The sequence below is a fragment of the Mus pahari genome, chromosome 13, assembly GCF_900095145.1.
Source record: "Mus pahari chromosome 13, PAHARI_EIJ_v1.1, whole genome shotgun sequence".
Classification (NCBI taxonomy): Eukaryota; Metazoa; Chordata; class Mammalia; order Rodentia; family Muridae; genus Mus; species Mus pahari.
Window position 1 is genome coordinate 77,356,818 of NC_034602.1, and position 21,511 is coordinate 77,378,328.

At 45.6% G+C, this 21,511-nt stretch overlaps 1 protein-coding gene across 6 annotated transcripts in view; it reads left to right on the forward strand.

Annotated features, from left to right (window-relative positions):
* Positions 1–1,412: 1,412 nt before the first annotated feature.
* Rufy3 (RUN and FYVE domain containing 3) overlaps positions 1,413–21,511 on the forward strand; it is a 78,724-nt gene continuing 58,625 nt past the window's right edge. Inside the window, exon 1 of one of the 6 annotated variants that reach the window (XM_021210487.2) lies at positions 1,413–1,802. In XM_021210487.2, the coding sequence (XP_021066146.1) occupies positions 1,475–1,802 (328 nt within the window). In that variant the 5' untranslated portion in view covers positions 1,413–1,474. Of the gene's footprint in view, positions 1,803–19,982; positions 20,857–21,511 lie in introns of those variants that run through there. The other 5 variants (XM_021210488.2, XM_029545054.1, XM_029545055.1 and 2 more) reach the window with 5 other exon arrangements.

Sequence of the window (21,511 nt, forward strand, 5' to 3'; positions counted from 1 at the left end):
CTTCCTTTTCAAATATTCCTTGTTTTAAAAACCTGAAGACTGGCATTAAAGAACTCCCTCCCGTGATGATTTCTAGTAGCAATTCAGCGATATACAGAGAATAAGAAATACGTTTTCTGAGGTGGGCGTGGTGGCACATGCCTTTAATCCCAGCACTCAGAGACAAGCGGATTTCTGAGTTCGAGGCCAGCCTGGTCTACAAAATGAGTTCCAGGACAGCCAGGGCTACACAGAGAAACCCTGTCTCGAAAAACAAAAAAACAAAACAAAAACAAAAAACAAAAAACAAAAACAAAAAAAGAGAAAGAAAAGAAAGAAAGAAATATATTTTGTTTCTGAAAAGTTTCACTTTCTCTGCGGAGTTGAGACTTAGAGAAGACGGAAGCAAGTGTCCAAAACATCCAGGCAGTAATTTCTATTTGAGCCCATAGGAGTCTGCGACCCAAAGCTAATACGTGCAATCCACCCCAGAGGAGTCAGCAGTGCATCTAGCCTGTAAATACCACCCCTTGGAAGCCAAAGCAAGAATTTCAAAGCTAGCTTAGCCTGGGCTTCAAGTGAGCCCACCTACCCCCTCGATTAAAACAAAAAAACTGGGAATTTTCTTTTGGGGGGGAGTGTGTACTTTGGGCACGTACCGATTCAAATATTTGAAATAAAACACCGGTGGCCAATTTACTAACAAAAGACAAACACTACGAAAGGGAAAACTATCAACCTGTAACCAGCAAGTGTCCTATAAAGTTTGAATTAGCTGGTTTAACCCACCCACACGCACCTGCCTTTCTGGAAATCTGGGGAACAAAGTAAAGAGCAAACACAACGGTTTCTAAATCGACCTCGTGAACATGGAACAAAAACCGGTGGGAAAACTATTGTCTCCTCTAGTTTATCCTATTTAAAGTTCCTGAATCAAAACCATGAGCCGACCCATTGAAGGTCTAGTGTGCAAACAGCAAGCTGCTGTTTAATACTTAGGGGGTGGGGGGGTCCTTTAAAAAAAAAACGAGCATTGGCCTTTTCCGCCCCTCTCTCCGGTGACCCGCGAAGTTGGCAGTTACACACAGACAACGCCGCTCCGTTCAAGCACCTGACCGGCAGGGTCCAGCCGGGTGGCGGAGGACCAGGCCGGACTCACTCTGGGACCCGGGATCGGGAGGGATCGGCGCGCCGGAGCCCAGCCGAAGGTGCGGGAAGGACGAGCGGGACGCTGCCCCCTAGGGGCGCCGAGCCGCGGCGGGGAGCGGCGAGCGGGGCGGGGCGGAGGCCGGAGGCGGTGCTGGGCAGGCCGCGCCGTCGGGGCGGGGCGGTCCTCAGCTGGCCGGGCCCCGGCGGGGCGGGCGGAACGCGGAGCCCAGGAGGCGGCGAACGGCAGACGGCGGCGGAGGCGCGGGCACGGCGGGGCATCCGATCCTCGCCGTGAGCCTCGGGCTCAGGCCTGGCGAGGCGGCAGCACCGCGAAGCCGCGAGCGAGATGGCAGAGTCGCCGGCGCCCGGCGCGGCTGCTGAAAGTTGCGGCGAAGAGCCGGAGAGGGGCGGGGAGCGGCGCCCCTCGGAGCCGCAGGAGCCGCGCGGCGCTGCCGCCCGCGGCGCGGACCAGGAGGACGAGGCGGGGCCCTCGGAGCCGGACTCGCCGGTGGCCGCCCCCTTCTTCCTTCTCTACCCGGGCGATGGAGGCGCGGGCTTCACAGCGCGCCCGCCACCGCAGCGCGCCTGGAGGACCCCGCCGTCGCCCGGCTCCCCGCTGCCCTTCCTGCTACTGAGCTACCCGAGCGGCGGCAGCGGCGGCGGAGGCAAGCACCGTGAGTGTTGGGCACGGGAACGGGGACGCGGTGGCGGGCCGAGCAGGACGGGCTCAGTGGAGCTCCGCCTCTCGCCGGGTTTCGGAGCCGCGCGGGCCGGGGGTGGGGTCCGCGCGCGGGGGCGGGGGCGGGGGCGGCGGCGTGTCCCTCGGCGGTGTCCACCCCTCGGTCGCCCCAGGCCGCGGCCCCGCCAGCTCGCTCCCCCTCGGCCTCCACGTGCCGGGGCCGCGGCGTCCCCTGGCGCCGGCCGGCGGCGCCGCGCACTGGCGCCCTTCCCGGAGGAACCGCGGAGCTGGCGTCCGGGACCGGCTGACGCGCCCCCACCGGTTCCCAGCCGCGGTGGCCAAGTAGGTGTGGCTGCCGCGCCGCCGCCCTGCGGCCTCGGCCGAACCAGGGGGATTTCTGTGAGCGTCCCCCCAAAACCCATGAGGGAAAGCGGTGACCCTCACCCCCCACCCCACCCAAGTAAGAAAAGAAATGGTCCCGAGGTATGCGAGAGGAAGGAAAGGGAAAGTGTGGCTTGGGAAGGGCACCTCCCAGTGTTGTGTCTTTTGTCAGAAAGACGCTTCCACGCCTTAAAGCCATGGCCACACTCTGGCCCCCCAAAAGCAGCGAGCCTCCATCGGTGCCGTTTTAAGCAACAAATGTTTATTGTTGTTGTCCTTGAGCAGGTCTGTGAGTGTATGTAATGAGAGGACTGGAGTATCAGGGATGGTTTAAAAAGACAAGACTTTAAGATTATCAAAAGACCTCTGACAACTTAAAGGAAGCTGTAAATGCCAAATGCCTTGCTATAGGTAGGAATTCTGAAAAGGGAGGGAAAGTTGCCCGGGGGTAAGTGAGGCTCCCCTCCCTCCTTATTTTTAAAGCTCGCTGATACAGAACTTGGTTTGACAGCTCTCTGCTGCCAAGAAACCGACTTGGCTTTTTCTGCCTCCCCATCCAACGCTGTGGAAAAGATAAACATTTGTTGAATGTCTCCTGTGTGCGTGCACCACGATTACCAACACTGTCAAGTCTCCCAACCCCCTTTTCAGCCGAGGAAGCTGAAGATTAGACTAATTGCATGATTTGTTTTCAGTAACAGTTTTATGAAGCAAGCATGACCCAGATTCCTTGTCTTCCATGACTGAGCTCTTTAATCAAACACCAGAGGTCCAAACTGATCAGATGCTGTGTGTAGGGTTAGCCGGAAGGAAGTGCCAGATTCAGCTAGGAGAAGTCCAGTGTTAGCTCTCTTCTTACCTAAAACGTGGTCCTAGATAGACCTGCTTGAGTCTTGCAAAAATAACATTTTCTTTGAGTTGTGTGCTCTAATCTCCACATAGGAGAGCTCTGATAGGCGTTCTTTTGAGCAGCAGAGGTAAAGATAAGCAGATTCTCCGCTCTGAATACTTTTCATTTCAAAGGAATCACCTCTTTTGTTCCTTTTCAGTAAATTCTTATTATAACCACATCACTACAGAATGAAGGTGGTGCTTTTTTAACAACAGCTCTGTGCAATAACTACATGCTTGACATAGTTTTTTTTTTTTTTTTCATCTGTTGGCTAGTAGTATCAATTGTAGGGACTATTTGAATCCTACTTAATTTGTTTGATTTTTTTTTTCTGCTCAGTAAAGATTGGCTTTATTTACTTTTAAGTATTATTAGAAATTTGGAGCTAAATGTGATCACAATAGAGAGGGAAGATTCAAACCCCTGGGGTTGAACCTTGTTCACACCAGGCAAACACTTGGTCACCACAATCCTGAGTGTGCTCTTATACTGTGGCGGCATGGTACTAGCAATGACTTGTTAGCGCATAAACAGCTTAGGATCGACTTACTTTGTAATAGTTCAAGGTAGAAAACATGACTCCTTCCTCCGCTGCTTTTACAGACTACTCATTGACAGTGCAGTCTAGCGAAAAGATACTGGCTACATCCTTTTGTGGGGGATGTGGGGAGGCGGGGGGCCAGTGCCTCACTACCTAGATCTGTAGCAGTAGCTGCCCTGGAACTCTCTGACTTGGAGCTCACAGAGATCCATCCACCTGCCTCTGCCTCGAACACACTGGGATGAAAATCGTGCACCACACTTTTAAAAAGATTTAGTTCTATTTTAATTGCATTGTGTGTGTTGGGGGCGGGGTGGGGGGGGGATGAATGCCAGCACCTTCAGAAGCCAGAGAGGCATTGGATCCCTCTGGAGTTACAGACAGCTTTGAGCTGCTTAATGTGGATGCTGGGACCCAAACTCTGGTCTTCTGAAACATCCCTACACTCTTAGCCAGTCAGCCAGATCTCCAGCCCATCGCCGAATACATTATTCAGACTTCAAATTAAGTTAAAGTATTTCTTTTGAGTTTTGTTTTCACATGATTTTTGTTGTTACTTTAGAACCCATGCAAATGTTAAAAAAATATGCATAAAAATACTCCCTTGTTCCCCTGCAGAGTCAGTATTAACTCTGCTTTCTGTAATCTGTAATGTTCTGGATCACTGGAACTCTCCTGACTGCTGGGTTTTAAAAGTCTCCTTGTTCTTTTTGTAATATATTATTTATTATTCATTTGTTTTGTGTGCATTGGTGTTCTGTCTGCATATATCTCTGTGTGAGGGTGTCAGATCCTCTGGAACTCCAATCACAGACAGTTGTGAGCTGCCTAGTGGGTGCTGGGAATTGAACCCAGGTCCTTTGGAAGAACCACCATTATTCTTAACTGCTGAGCCATCTCTCCAGTCCTTGCTTTTCATTTCCATTTCTCTTACCAGGACAGCAAGTGAAGTCAGACTCAGCCCTGAGTGACTGTGTGGTAGCTGAGCTCAGCTTAGAACCCTTTCTCTCTCTCTCTCTCTCTCTCTCTCTCTCTCTCTCTCTCTCTCTCTTTCTCTTTTAGACACGGTCTTGCCAGACAGTCCAGATTAGCCTTGAAGTTGTCTTCTGACCTTAGCCTCTAGGATGCTGGGATTTGTAAGTGTGTGCAACCCCGCCCTCAGGACCCAATTTAAACTTCCCGATGCATGTACCAAACATGTGTAACGGACTAACCTTAACACTGTGTTGGGATAGTATGGCTTTGTTTTTACAGTTGTGACTGTTCTTCCACGCCTGTTTTTTTGAGGCAGGCTCTCATTTAGCTAGGGGTGGCCTCAGCTTTTGTGACCAAGAATGATGTAGTTCTCCTAATCTCTTGTTTCTCCCTCCGCAGTGGGATTCCAGGCACACCCCACTACCTTTGTCTTGTGCTGATTTTTTTTTTTTTTAACATAGCTTGAATTGGGGAACTTTGTTGTTAAATGACAGTGTAAGTACAAAAAAAAAAAAATCCAAACAGAAGAGGTAACCTAGCCTAAAGGTTTGTAGGGTTTGTGGTAACATATGGCATAAGAATGCTTATAAAGAGCTGAGAGAAGGCTTCTGATAGGCCATAATGGATTCTCGTATTTTTCCAAATATTTCCTGCTAATCTGTTTGGTTTTTATACCCCAGTTCTTTGTTTCCCCTTGAGACAAGATCTCACTATGCAGCTCTGGCTAGCCTAGAACTCACAGAGATCTACCTGCCTCTGCCTCCTGAGTGCTGGGACTAAAGGCATGCACCACCATGTCTGGTTATACTCTCGCTCTTAAGTTTTATTTTCTCTACTGTACTTTTGAAAGTTGATTGTATAAAAATCACAGCTAGCACATAGATCTGCCGCCATTGCTCCCATGTTTTATGATGAAAGCACTCAACATGCAAAGTGCCTTTCTGTTCTGTGGCCCCCCCCCACCCACACCCCACCATGGTCAATGTCACATGACACCACACTTTTGAAGTGGGTGAACTTTCAGGACTTTTTCAAACAGTCATATGCAGCTAAATTCATCTTTCATGGTATCTTTTTCTCTCTTTTTTCTCTCTTCTGTGATTTCTGATCAGCTGTTTTGCAGTTGACGTTAAGTGTCTTCCTCTTTCTGTTAAAACATTATAGATCTGTGAGTAGTCAGCACAAAGGTGTAAACCAACTTTGGAGGGGGCACGATGAGTTTTAATTATCAACTTCTCACAGTCTAGAGTCACCTGGGAAAGGAGTCTCAGTGAATGACTATGTCTGTCAAGTTGGCATATGGGCATGCCTGTGAGGTGTTACCTTTATTACACGATAGAGGCAGGAGGACCTTCTTACTGTAGGGACGCCATTCCCTGCCAGGATCTTGCACTTTGTAAGTCTGGAGAACATGCAGAACACAGAAGGCCTGTGTCAACTGTGTGTGACTAATTGCTTCAGATTCTTCCCTTGACCCACAGTGATAGACTCTCACCTGCCATTGTAAGCCAGAGAAACCCTTTCTCCCCGACGTCACTTTTGTCACGGTATTTTACAGTAACAAAAGGGGACAAGTAACCTAGTGTGTATAGCCATGTGTACGTGGCCGTTCGTGTAGAGGCCAGGGGACAGCTTTACGATGTTCTTTCCTCCCATTGTGGGTTGCAAGGGTTGAACTCGGGTCATCAGGCTTGTTTTTACCTGCTGGAGCATCTTGCTGGCCTAGTTATTTTATTGTTGTTTTTTGGTTAGTTGATTGGTTCATCTATTTACTTGATTACATAGTTCTTCAGCAACGACTTTGTAAATGGCAAAGTTGTGTAGCAAAGTCAGAAGGCTGAACATTGTTTCTGTTTGTAATAATTCTTTTTTTCTGTATACTAGGCTGGCCTGGAACTCAGGGATCTGCCTACCTCTGCCTCCAGAGTGCTGAGACTAAAGGTGAGCGCCACACCTTTAAGATGAAGCCAAACAAAGAACCCATATCTCATTTGTCATTTTCTTCCAATAAGACCAGTACACAGCCGGGAGTGGTGGCAAACGCCTTTAATCCCAGCACTTGGGAAGCAGAGGCAGGCGGATTTCTGAGTTTGAGGCCAGCCTGGTCTCCAGAGTGAGTTCCAGGACAGCCAGAACTACACAGAGAAACCCTGTCTCGAAAAACAAAACAAAACGAAACAAAAAGAGCAGTACACAAAGTGCCTCTCACTCCCAGGGAAATCACGCTCACCCTGTGTTTGTGTGCGCCTGTTTGAGACTGAAAGGGGGCTGGAAGAGGGGTCAAAAGGGGTGGGGGAGAATCTCAAGAGAGACACTGTGAGTACCTTTTTCAAAGAACACCCAACCAGGACATGGTTGGCTCCTGGATTCCTGGATGGTGCTTGTCTTAGGGTGTTACTGCTGTGAACAGACACCAGGACCAAGGCAACTCTTATAAAGGACAACATTGAATTGGGGCTGGCTTACAGGTTCAGCAGTTCAGTCCTTTATCATCAAGGTGGAAACATGGCAGCATCCAGGCAAGCATGGTGCAGGAAGAGATTCTACATCTTCATTTAAAGAGGTCTATATCTTTCATCTAAAGGCCGCTAGCAGAAGACTGACTTCCAGGCAGCTAGGACAATGGTATTAAAGCCCACGCCCACAAGGCCACACCTCCCAATAGTGCCACTTCCTGGGTCAAGCATATACAAAATCATCACTGTGCTGATGATAGACAGGGAGATTAACTTGATTCTCTTGCATGCACTTGCAAATCCAGAATGTCTGCAGGGAACCTTTAGACTTATAAATATGTCCCAGAATGGGTGTTTAGGCACAGCAAACCAGTTTTATGTTTAGGGTTTCGTGTGTGTATACAGATTTTACACAAATAGTAGTTTGTCTTCCATGAATATATGTTATTATCGCTCCCTCTCTTTCTAAAAAGATTTTTTCATTTTTATATTATGGGTATGGGTATCCTACCTGCATCTATGTCTAAACCATGTGTATGAGTAGAATCCAAAGAGTCCAGAAAAGGACATCAGAGCCTCTGCGACTGGAGTTCCAGACAGTGGTGAGCTGCTATGTAGGTGCTGAGAATCGAGCCTGGGTCCTCTGCAGGAGCAGCCAGCACCGTCTCTCTAGCCCCATTTCTTGTTTTTTAATCATTCATAGACATTAAAAAATAAACCTAATTAGGAGTTGAGTATATATTAATTGTCTGTAGTTCAAACTGCCTGTATGCTTTTCTACATTTTGAAAAGGTAGAAATACTTTATTTTGTAGATACAGAACTGTCTGCCTAAACTAGGGTTTTTAGAGGAACAGTTAGCTCATCAGAACATGCCCATTTTTTGGAAACAGGTTGATTTGTAACTTGTTTTGTTTTGTTGTATTTTTTTAGCAAGGGTCTCCTGTAGTCCAGGCTGGCTTGAAATTGACCCATTCCTGCCTGTACCTCTTAAACACTGAGGTTGGCTACAGGCATGTGCTACCACATCTGACTGAGACTTTTTTAAAGAATGGCTTCTTCATAGTACATTGTAGATCGATGTCCTGGTAGCAGTACTGGGATTCATTGTTCCGTTCATTTTCAACTGTGTTAACAAAGCAAAACCATTTTCTGGTCCATTAAATGCTATCTAGTCACATGGCATATAACATACAAATGCACCCATACCAAAGAGGGAAAAATGGGTCAACTAGAGAACTGGGGTCCACCCTAGGAGAGTCAGCGTGCAGGTGGTGGTGTCCACACACAGCTGAAATGACTCGGGATATCCTGAGCTTTGGAGGTGTGGGCAGCTAAATCAGGCCCCCGTTTCTCTCCTTCCGCTGTTTCCTTTATTTTCACTTTCCACTTCCTGCTCACCCTCTGGATACTGCAAAGTCTCCACAGTTGTCCAAGCTGTAGCACTCTGCCCTCCCAGACAGTCCCTCCCCCACTCTCCTCCCTCCCTCCCCTTTCCTTCCCCTACTCTTTCCTTAGCGCCTACCAATGTGGGACAGTTAAATGAGACTTGTGATTGACAGCAACAGGTTCATGGTTTTGTTGGTGTTGTTTCTTTTGTTTTGTTTTTTCAAGATAGGGTTTCTCTGTGTAGTCCTGGCTGTCCTGGAACTCACTCTGTAGACCAGATTGGCCTGGAACTCAAAGAATTCTGACTGCCTCTGCCTCCCAAGTGCTGGGATTAAAAGTGCACCACAACCCAGCTAAACATAGGTGAAAGTAAGGAAAATTTCCCAAGAGTAGGAGAGATTACAAGACAGGTATACCCATGTGCATTTTTTTATTCATTGCATATATTTGTTTGTGTGTTTGATGTGTATGAGGGTGTGTATGTGTGTGTTTGTGCGTGTGCATGTGTGGGTGGTGAGTATCTCACAATATAGCTCTGAGCTCCTGAACTCACAGAGATCCTCCTGCCTCTGCTGGAATTAAAGGCCTAAGTCACCACAACCAGGCTTAGAATCTCATTTTAATGAATTTTACATATATTGTAACAATACCATGTTACAAATAGTATACTGCTACCCAAACATTATTAATACTAAAATTTCTCCCAATAATGCTAAGTAGGTCATGTACAGGCCTTCAAATTTGTTTTGGGAAGTCAGTACATTGTAGTTAACTGTAAGCGTCCAATAATTGGTTTGAATTGTAACGGGCCCAGGGTAGAGCTCAGGGCTAGAGCTTATACTGAGCATGCACCGGGCCCTGGATTCAGTCACTGCACAGAAAGAAACAAAAACAATGTACGAGAGGAAATACTTTGAGAGCTACAAAGCAGTGGTCCAGAGACAGTAGCCGTATGGTTGTGCTGTGCTTGCTAGGTATGCTTCCCAGTTCCCGTGCCGCTCATCCTTCTCAGCCGGGCTTACAGGGGTGCACCACACTATTTTTGAATAGTTGTGAAAAGGTCCATAGTCTTTCTAAACTTCCCAGGGCTGCTGGCCAGGGTGAATTTCTGGCTTGAATCTTGTTTGGTACCAGGTGGACCAGACACTCAGCATCTGTTGGAACGATTGGGGATGGGGCAGAGGTGGGATGGTTTGAAGGAATAGCAGGGATCCTGTCACATGCACAAGAAAAGAGGCAGGTGGGGCAAGCGGCGTGGGAAAGCAGAAGTCGTTCAGCATATGATTCTTTTTTTTTTTTTTTTTCTGTTTTTTTGAGACAGGGTTTCTCTGTATAGGCCTGGCTGTCCTGGAACTCACTCTGTAGACCAGGCTGACCTCGAACTCAGCAATCCTCCTGCCTCTGCCTCCCAAGTGCCAGGATTAAAAGCATGTGCCACGTCCGGCAGCATGTGATTCTTTCACTGTAGAATCTGTTTAGGGACTCTGCGAAGGCGCCTCTGCTTCTGCTGTCATTTATAGTGTGACACTTGGTAAATTCTGACCCGCCACCCTTCCCTCCTCACAACTTGAAAAGCATCACAGTACACACTCTACTCTCCACATCTCCTCTTAGCTTTCTTCTGAGTCACTCTTGTAAACATCCATCCTTACAAATCTGACGTCATGAGAAGAGAGTCGTGTTTGTGTTCTGGGCATTCTCAGAAGCAGAAATCATTTACTGTAACAGTCAGAGCTGACCCTGCCTCCGCTTGCTCTGTGCCAAGGACTGTACCGGCACTTTATACTTCATTTTATCTAATGCTGAAGTAGCCAACGGCGTTTCCCATTTGTTAGTGAAGAATGGACAAAGGCAGAGGTAGGTGGATCTCTGAGTTCAAGGCCACCATGTTCTACATAGTTCCAGGCCAGCCAAGGCTGAAAAGTGAGACTGTCTTAAAAGAGAGGGGAGGGGAGGAATGAACAACAGACAACAGTTAAATGGCAAGATTGCTCAGGTTCTGTGTGTTAGCCATTAGACTCCCTGTGAACATTGTTTCCAGAGATGGTGGACTCCACCAAGAACCTTCCCTTCTGCATCTGGGATGTCGGCCTAGACTGGGCCTGTCTTTTCAGGCAACAGCTTTTAGAGTTCCTTCTCCACTCATTAAAATCATGTCTGCTAATGAATGAATGAATGAGTGAATGAATGAAACCTATAAGTCATAAATTTGATAGAACAGTATATATAGCCTATCAAATATATATACATACATACATACATATGTATACATACACACAATACTGACTAGTTCATATGTGACTGGGTCCTTGGAACTTTTTGAACACCTGTGGTTGTTTCTCGTGTCATCTTTGTTTTTCTTCAGTATTTCCAGTAGTTAACACACTGTACTTACCCTGGACGTGTTAATGCCGGACTCATATCTATGGAAAAAGTACTATGGGAAGCTGTGACAGAGAGGGTCATAAGAGAAGACCATCTTAGGCCACATAGCAAGACCCCCTTCAAAAAGGACGATTGGGAGGGAAAAGCCGGATAGAATCAAGGCAGACTTTCTCCCTGTATCCTTGATGCCCTAGAACTGACTGTATAGACCAGGCTGGTCTCAAACTCAGAGATCCACCTCCCTCTGCCCCCTGAGTGCTGGGATCAAAGGCATGTGCCACCACTGCCCGGCTGTAATTTTGTTTCTTAAGACATACCTTTAGTTTGATTTTGTAGAACTTAAAAAATTTGAAGGTTGAAGTTTTTAAACAGTGGAGAATATTCTGTGTATGGAGAGTGCTTTAGCGTTACATTTCTATACCAATAAGCATCTATTGAGACTGGTATTTGGTAGGCACTATTTTGAGCAACATCTATAAATAATATGCAAAACATGTGAATTTCTTCTCATGGGGCGGTGTTCTCTGCAAAGCTGATAATTTAGTTTCATTTTACAGCTGAGCAAATCGAGGTGAAGGGAGGATAAATTTTCCACAGACACTTAGTAGCTAGCTGCTGATCACTCTGTGCCTGTAAGCCTTTGCTTGCTGCCACTGAGCCATGAAGCCAGTTCTATATCCCAAGCTGGAAGCCATTTCTGGTCTTAAGCTGATTAATTTTAATAAGTAACGATGAGACATTGCAGTCCTCTGGTGGTATTCACTTCTGACAAAATAATGATAACTCAGCTTCCTGGGCCTAATCGTTTTATAATTGCTTATTGTCATCTTTGGTTAATATCTGCAAACTGACAACGAGCTTACCAAGCATATTGTAAACTTCAGATTGAAGAAATTTGACAACTGCAGAGAAACTAGTAGATTTTGGTTATGGGAAGAAAGATATTGGGAGGGAGGGGCTGTGACATAGTCATAGTTTTGTACAGTAGTAAAATGATGACAACTAGTTCAAGATACCCTTTCATGCCAGCAGTCGATAGTGAAATAGGAAAATACTTTTCTTAAGTTGTGAAACTGTAAGCCCAGAAAGAAGCACTAGGAAAGAGAATTTATGAGCATCTGCAAATTGATTTAGTTGCACAAATTGATGATTTTTAAGACGCTGTTATGTGCAGATTAGGAATGAACTAAAAACAGGAGACAGCTATGTTAAGTAAAGGAGGGATGAGGGGTGGAGCTCAGCTGGGCGCGGCAGGACTCACAGGCACAGAGCCCCCTGTTCATCCCCAGCAGAGTGTAAAGCAGCCTTGGTATTGCAGACCTGGGGTCTTAGAACCTGTCAGGTGGCCTCCAGAGGTTAAGGTCTGAATATTCTCAGTTACATAGTGTGTTCAAGGCCACCTTGAAATACAGGAAACCCTGTCTCCATGGAGAGAGGGAGCCTAGGGATGTAGTTTACAGGTGAAGTGCTTGCTACCCAAGCAGGAGGAGCCAGTTTTGATCCCCAGAGTGTGTGAAAAAGCTGGGTGTTGTAACACGTGTCTTAAGCACTGCAGAGAGATGGGCGGATCCCTGGGGCTCTGTCTAGCCAGCCTAGCCTGTTGGGTGAGCTTCAGGCCTAAGGAGAGACCCTGTTTCAAACAAGGTGAATGGCATCTTGGGAACAACACTTGAGATTGACCTGGGCCCCTGTACAGACCTCATGTTGTTAAGCTGTGGAGCTGAGTCTGCAGAGAATTTGCTTTACAAATCAAAGAACCTGTATTCAATCATCAGGGCCTATGTAAACCAACTGGACCTGGCAGGGAGCCTGAGACAGGGGTGTTCCTGAGCTTGTTGGCAAGCCAGCCTAGCTTAATTGGTAAACTCCAGGCCAGTGAGAGACCTTCCACATGAAGAAGTGTGTACAACACAAACACACACACACACAGAGTAAAAGTGCAATATTGAGTGAAAGGCTTTGGAGAGTTTTTGTTTGTTTGTTTGTTTGTTTTTTAAGATTTATTTATTATCTGTAAGTACACTGTAGCTGTCTTCAGAAACTCCAGAAAAGGGAGTCAGATCTTATTGCAGATGGTTGTGAGCTACCATGTGGTTGCTGGGATTTGAACTCAGGACCTAAGGAAGAACAGTCAGTGTTTTTAACCACTGAGCCATCTCTCCAGCCCTGTTTTTTGTTTTTGTTTTGGTTTTTTGTTGTTGTTTTGAGACCGGGTTTCTCTGTGTAGCCCTGGCTGTCCTGGAACTCACTCTGTAGACCAGGCTGGCCTCGAACTCAACAATCCTGCCTCTGCCTCCCAAATGCTGGAATTCAAGGCATGCGACACCACTGCCCAGCTGGATATATATATATATATATATATATATATATATATATATATATATATACACACACACCTCTCTCTCTCTCTCTCTCTCTCTCTATATATATATATATATATATATATATATATATATACCCTTTTAATAAAGTTTATCAGAACCAAAACTAAATATACTATTTAGTCATTCATATATTTGTGATCTTAGTTTTAAAGTAAGGTAATAGTTTCAGCCTTCCTTCCTTTTTAAAAAAGGTCTATGAGACTCATGGTGACCTTAAATTCTCTATGTAAATTTTGGTCTTTCTGCTTGAGATTATATGTATGTGCCACCACACCTGGCTCTAAGATAATAATGCACAAAATGCAGAAGAGGTGTCTTAAATGGAAGGCAAGCAAGGACTGGAGAGGTGGCTCGGCTGATCACACTGGCTGCTCATGGCAAGCAAGGACTGGAGAGATGGCTCGGCCAATCATACTGGCTGCTCATGGCTCGGACCTGGCTGTGGTTCCCAGCGCCCACATGGCAGCTTACAACCATCTGCAGCTCCAGATCCTGGCGTCTGACGCTCTTTTCTGGTCTCCTCAGAAACCAGGAACTAAACTGGTGCACATGCCATAGATGGATACAAGCAAACTCCTCACACACTGTCTCAGTCAGGGATTCTCTTCCTGCACAAACATCATGACCAAGAAGCAAGTTGGGGAGGAAAGGGTTTATGCAGCTTACACCTCCACACTGCTGTTGATCAGCAAGGAAGTCAGGACTGGAACTCAAGCAGGAGCTGATGAAAAGGCCATGGAGGGATGTTCTTTACTGGCTTGCTTCCCCTGACTTGCTCAGCTTGTTTTCTTATAGAACCCAAGACTACCAACCCAGAGATGGTCCCACCCACAGGGGGCCCTCCCCCACTTGATCACTAATTGAGAAAATGCCTTACAGCTGGATCTCATGGAGGCATTTCCCCAACTGAAGCTCCTTTCCCTGTGATAACTCCAGCTTGTGTCAAGTTAACACAAAACTAGCCAGTACAATTGACCCCTTGTCAACTTGACACACCAACACATCACTGTTAAGCCTCAACCCTTACTTTCTTATTCATCCCCAAAATCTCAATAACTTTAAAAGTCCCACAGTCTTTACATATTAAAAGTTCAATCCCTTTAAAATATCCAGTATCTTTTAAAATTCAAAGTCTTTATACAATTAAAAATCTCTTAACTGTGGGCTCCACTAAAATACTTTGTTTCTTCAAGAGGGAAAAATATCAGGGCACAGTCACAATCAAAAGCAAAATCAGACTCCAACCATTCAGTGTCTGGAATCCAACTCACGATCTTCTGGGCTCCTCAAAGGACTTGGGTCACTTCTCCAGCCCTGTCCTTTGTAGCACACGGCTTTGTCTACTAGCCTCCAGCTGCCTGTACTCCACAGCTGCTGCTGTTCTTGGTACTGGCATTTCCAAAACACTGCTGTCCTCCACTGTAACTAGGCTTCACTAACAGCCTCTCATAGGCTCTCTTCATGGTGCCAAGCCTCAAGTCCTTTGCATGACCCCTTCAGTCCTGAGCCATCAATTGCAACTAAGGCTGCACCTTCATCAATGGCCTTCCATGGCCTCGAACAGTATGAGCCTCAGCTGTTCTGTATGACCCCTTCATGCCTTCAAAACCAGTACCACCTGGGTGACTCTTACACATTACCAAGTCCTGCTGCAGCACCAAGTAAAACCTTGGTTATCTCTGAAACACAGGCTCTGTGCTCTCAGAAAACACTTCCCAGAAGATGTCACCTCAATGATGCTGGTCTCCTCTTAATCACAGCTAATTTCTTAGCTCCAGCTAACCAGCATCAATAGTCCCAGTAATACAAAGGTTTCACTTTAGTAGTTCTGGTATCTTGTTAAGCACAGCTGATTCTTCAGCCCCAGCTAACCAGAACCACAGAATCTTCACAATCAAAATACCAATGGCCCTGAAAAGAGTCTTTAATCTTCCCTCTGAAATTTCACAAGCCAGGCCTCCATCTTCTGCACTGTTCCCAACATTATCTTCTAGCCTAAAGTTCCAAAGTCCTTCCACAGTCCTCCCCAAAACATGGTCAGGTTGTTACAGGAATACCCCACTATGCTGGTACCAATTTGTCTTAGTCAGGGTTTCTATTCCTGCACAAACATCATGACCAAGAAGCAGTTGGGGAGGAAAGGGTTTATTCGGCTTACACTTTCCACATTGCTGTTCATCACCAAGGAAGTCAGGACTGGAACACAAACAGGTCAGGAAGCAGGAGCTGATGCAGAGACCATGGAGGGATGTTCCTTACTGACTTGCTTCCTCTATCTTGCTCAGCTTGCTTTCTTATAGAACCCAAGACTACCATCCCAGAGATGGTAGCCTTTCCCCCTTGATCACTAATTGAGAAAATGCCCTACAGCTGGATCTCATGGTGGCATTTTCTCAACTGAAGCTCCTTTCCCTGTGACAACTCCAGCTTGTGTTGGAGTTGACACACAAAACCAGCCAGTACACACACAGAAAACAAAGACAAACATTTGAAAGAAAAGGCTGCAAACTGTTACTATTGCAGTTTAATTGGAAACCAAAGACAGTACAGGAGAGAGAAAGTGGGTAGCCCCTTGTAAGTCTTGGTCTTCCCTTTCTCCAGCTGAGCAGTCGTTTTACAGATACTAGTTAATTCTTTGCAGAATTAAAATTGTGCAGTTAAGCTGGGCGTGGTGGCGCACGCCTTTAATCCCAGCACACGGGAGGCAGAGGCAGGTGGATTTCTGAGTTCGAGGCCAGCCTGGTCTACAAAGTGAGTTCCAGGACAGCCAGAGCTATAGAGAGAAACCCTGCCTAGAAAAAAAAAAAAAAAAAAAATTGTGCACTTAAGTAGATCTTTCTGTTTATTTTGCTTTTTTGGGTATTTTGTTGTTGTTGTTTTATTTTGTTGTCCTTATTTGAGACCTGGCTTCTCTGTGCAGCCCTGGCAGTCCCCAGATGTACTCTGTAGACCAGACTGTAGGCCTCACACTCACAGGGAGCCACCTACCTCCGCCTCCTAGTGCTGGGATTAAAGGCGTGTGCCATGGCCACCACCACCTGGCCCATGAATTACTTATTTAAGATAACGCAGTGTGTCATTTTACAAGATGACTCCCCCTTCGTTTACCTGTCTCCTGCTTCTGCATGTATCATTTGTTCTTAACTTAGACATCCCCCTGAGTAAAAGGGGACGGAATGAGGTGGGTTCCAGCTTTCCCCAGTTGAGGCCTCGGTCATGGTGCCTGAGGGATTTGCATTAGCCCTTGCCACTACACAACAGGAAAACTGTACCCTGGGTTCTCTCTTTCTCAGAAAAATGCCCTTCATGAAAAACCTGGGCTCAGCAAGGACTGAAGTGGCCAGGGGAAAGAAATGGTTTGGGAGACTTTAGGGTGTGAACTGAAAAGACTTATTTTTAAAAAGTCTCTTCAGATAAGGGAATTGAAGCTCCCGTTGAGGATCTTTCCAAGGGCCTTGTCTGAACACCTGAAGTTGAAGAATGTCAAAGAAAACACAGCTTCGGGGTGGGGTGGGGTGGGAGCACTTAGATAGAGCAGTGTGGAGGAGCAGACCGGCCCCCTGCCTTTGCATGTTCCTGAGCCAGTTCCTTGTGTGTATGCGGAGATGCCAGCATCTGCTTTGCAGGATGCTCAGAAGAGCTCCCTGTGGCATTTGTTAAGTCCCTAACAGAAAACAGAAATTCAGTAAGTGACATCATTCCGTTGAGTAATTTTCCATCCTACACAACAGGGGCATTCCCTAACAAGTCAGTACCTGTCTTGCAACAGCCGCATCTGAGTGTGAACCACAATCTGCTTTAAGAGAAATGTAACTTCCAACTGAGATGTGCATTGTGCTTGCTCAGAGTCACTCTGTAGAAAGACCAAGCTGTGGGAGCAGGAAGAGCCTGGGCTATAATGTCCGTCTGCCCTTCTCACTGACAGTAGTACAAATGAGAAAAATAGTTCAACAGAGCTTGTAATTACGGTATACATGAGAGTAAGGTAATTTTTTTCTTTATATTTTGCAATGATGGGGACTGAACTTAGTACCTTGTACACACTAGAGGCAATCACTATGTTCTAAATACATTCAAAAGTCAAGATTTGTACATTATATGGATGGCTTAATGTTTCCTTTTTATGTAAAGCTAATATATTTGTAAATATTAAGTAGTACTTTGAAATATTTAGAGGTGTTTTATTGGCTTAATTGCATTGCCTCTTGAACAAGGAGCAATTGTGGTGACTCAGTGCTGTTTATCTGATCTGTGTGTTTATCTGATGGGCTGGTGCCACTCACACTGAAGGAAAGGGTGCCCTGCCACAGACTGATAGATGAGGCAGGAATCAGGGTTTTCTGACCCTGCCAAAAGTTGTAACTGCATTGGGCTCCCTCTCTCTTGTGTCCTCTGGGTGAGCAGAACAGGCTTCAGAGGAACCAGAAGGGATCTTAGCCAAGCCTCTTGTTCAGTCGATTAAGCGTTCCTATTGTTCAGGCATGATGCTACCAGTCGGATCTCCTCTTGGGCTTAGTAAAGGCTGCTTGATGGAAAGATAGCATGCCATGGTTTGTGACCAGTCTGAGCTGAAGTTCAGTATTTGTCCCTTAGCCATGATTTCTCATTTGGGGTTCACACATCTGAGGTCAAATGTAGTCTGAAAACATTAAGTTAAAAATTGCAGAAATAAGCAATTTATTACTTTTAAACCTCACGCCATACTAAACAGTGTGGTGAAACTTTGTGCTCCTGAGCTCAGGGCCTGGACCTCTGTGTAGCGGACCCACACTGTAGGTGCTATCCTCCCATCATCATTATCATTATCATTGGGAAGCTCTCATTATGCTGTCATCTGACACTATGTCATAATCCCTCCATAGCCTACCTCAGCAGGCTCTGCCATCATCTCCTGTCATTGCAAGAAGAGATGTAAGCTCAGAGACATAAGGTGTGTAAGTGTGTGTACACCACATGAGCATGTGGAGGCCACAGGAGATGTTCCATGGAGTAGCCCACCTTGGTATTTGAGACAGTTAATCACTGGCCTGGGGTTCACCAGTTAAACTAAACTGATGGTCCAGCAAGCCCTAGGAATTGGCTTGTCTCGGTCTCCTTACTGCTGGACCTGGGCACAGCTGTTTTACTTGGGCCCTGAGGACTAAATCCAGCTCCCTGTGCTCCCAAGTCAAGAACTTTACTGGCTGACTCATCCCTGCAGACAAGATGTCTGAGGGGCTGGGAATGTGGTTCAGTTTGTAGAGGGCTTTCCTGGCATTGCACAACGCCTGGACTCCATTGCCTGCACGAGGTAAACCAGGTGTAGTGGCAAAACCTATCATTTTAGCACTTGGGCAGTATGGGCAAGAGGATCCGAAGTTTATGGTCACCCTCAGCTCTGTAGGAAGTTCAAGGCCAGTCTGTGCTGTCTCGAAGCAAATGGGGAAAGAAGGTGGTTTTGCAACAAGCGATATTCATTTAACCCTTATTATGATATAATGATTCTATTTTATAATTAGTTATTGATCTCTTTGTTGTTTGTTTTTGAGACTGGATTTCTCTGTGTAGCCCTGGCTGTCAAGGAACTTGCTCTGTAGATCAGGCTGGCCTCAAATCCACCTGTCTGCCTGGAATTAAAGGAACTCCCAGCAGATATTGATCCCTTACTGTATCTAATGTATACAATAAACTCTGTACAGTATAAAACAACTATCCTTAGTTTCAGAGATCTACTGAAAAACATGGAACGTATTCCCTGCAAATAATGGGAGACTCGGTATTGGATCCTGGGTCTAGAACATTCACATTTATTTATGTTTGTGCTGTGTGATTTTCAACAATCATTCATTGACCTGGAGCCTTGTCTCCTCCTCCTCACTCACCCTTTTAGAGGCAGAGTCTCATGTAGCCTAGGATGGGCTAGTGTATCAAACATGCTGTGTAGCTGAGTCCCTGATACAGGCAAGTGCCACTCCACCATACCTGGGTGTCTCTCTGTCTGTCTGTCTGTCTCTCTGTCTGGGTTAAATTTCATGAAGAGGTTTATTTCTCCTTTAAACTGAAACCCTTAAATAGGAACAAAACAAAAAGCAAGTTCTTTTGGTCGCGAAAACATTTTAAAATTAGTGTTCTTCCTGCCACAAAAGAGAGCTGCTTCTGGCATTGTGTGATGAGGACATAAATATTATCACACAATGGATTGCACACTTGTGCGCGCATACTGGTTAAGAGAATTTAATGGTGTGTCTTCAGGACATTCCAGTATAGAGTTTTTAACAAATACAACATGGTTTTAACTTCTCTTTAGAAATACATTTTGTGTTGTGGCAGGGACTTGGTTCACGCATCACTATCCGAAGGGAAGACATTGCCATTGATCAGGAAGGAGCTCACTTCTTTAGTTTAAGGTGGTGGTTGTGTGTTTGCGTGTTTGTTTTTCTAGTCCTGTCTTAAAAGGTTAGTCCTTTGTATTTTGAAAACTCAGATTATAAATGCTTTAACAGACTGTTCCAGCTCTTTTTCCAGCTTTTCTTAAAATGTCATCCTCTGCATAACAAATTTCAATAGCTGCATGTATAATCATAGAAGTGAATTGTGTAAATGATTCTAGCTGCTTTTTGTGCCAGAGTATTGTCTGATGTTCCGCCCTTCCATCCCGGAGTGTAGAGAATTGATGAGGATCTGTGCATTGTGTTAGGTCTGCTCATAGTTTGACTAGCACAGTCTGAAAGTGGGTTGTGCAGGATGAGAGAGAGCAGCTTAATTGTTCCTCCTGCATCAGCAGCATCTATAAAGCATCCTGGGAATTGCTTGCCGGTTGCTCAGAGCGGCTGGTCACATGAGCCTGGATTTTCAGTTCAGTTCATTAGTCAGCCATTTTGGTCAACACCCTGCTTACTGCGCACAACCAATCCTGTTAGAGGAGCTCAGCATCCCGGCTCATCCGAGCAGATCCTCTAGTGATTTCTGCTGGTCAAAAAATTTTAAGATAAATTGAAAAATAGCTTGATTTTTTTTTTCACTTATATATTTTTGTTTTGTATTTTTTTTCTGCACAAAGAAGGAGGATTTTTTTTTTTCACTTATTCATGCTGAGACCAATTTTTGAAAGCCAGCTAAGGCAGCATTGGGCGTATAGGATTTAAGCCTATAGATAGCCCGGCTGGAATAAAGGAAGATAAAAGGAGAGCACGCTGGTAGAAGACTGCACCGTCTAATCTTGCTAACCTTTAGGAATTGCCGTTAAGAAAAGAGAGTATAGAATTGTTTGTTTTGAGCAGTTTGTTCTACAAGGTATTTTTTGTTGTTTTTCTTTGTTTTTTTTTTTTTTTCCTTTTTCTTTTTTAATATCTCCCATCCCGTTTTCTAAAAGCTTTATTTAAAAGCTTGGGATTTGGAATTTTTTTTTTGGTGCAGAGGTCTTATTTATTTGTGTGTGTGTGTGTGTGTGTGTGTGTGTGTGTGTGTGTTGTGGTCGAAGCTGACTCATCATGTCTGCCCTGACGCCTCCGACTGATATGCCAACCCCCACCACTGACAAGATCACACAGGCTGCCATGGAGACCATCTACCTTTGCAAATTTCGAGTGTCTATGGATGGAGAATGGCTCTGCCTTCGAGAGCTGGATGACATCTCCCTTACACCCGACCCAGAGCCTACCCATGAAGGTATGGTCAGATGCCAGCTGCCAGTGCCTAGTCTCAGCAGCATCCTCATTGTTACAGGGCTGGGAGGGTCAGAGGTGGCAAGACCTCTTGGTTTTTATTGTTGTCTCTTGCTCAGCTTCCCTGACACCCCCCACCCCCACCCCTTGTCTCTGCTTACCGGGGAAAAGATTCTTCCCTACCCCTGAGGTCTCAAGACGCTTATGTTCTGTTAGAGTTCTTTGTCTCAAAGCCCTTCAAAGGCAACATCTGAGGTCATTTAAACATCAGTTCCTAACAGATAGGGAAAGAGCCATCAATTGGGTTCCTCCTTTAAAATGCTATAGAAATCACAGTGATTCCTAATAGTAAATTAGGAAAACACAACTGTAGTTATGGGATATAAGAGACTGTGGAAAAGGTAGAGGAGGGTCCTATCAACTGGACATTGTTAAACAGGCTACGGCACCCAGAAAATATTGAAAAAGTTACTTTTTAAACAGTATTAAGTGGAAAAGCAATTTTAAATTCAGTGTTTCAGGAGTATGGACTCTTAAGAACGCGTGTCTTATAGAGGTTAAGCATAAGTACGGTTATTCCTGTGCATGAGACCTGTGAGCCATCGTTTGTGTAAATGTATACTATGTATATGTGTATATACTTAGGTACTGTGTTTATA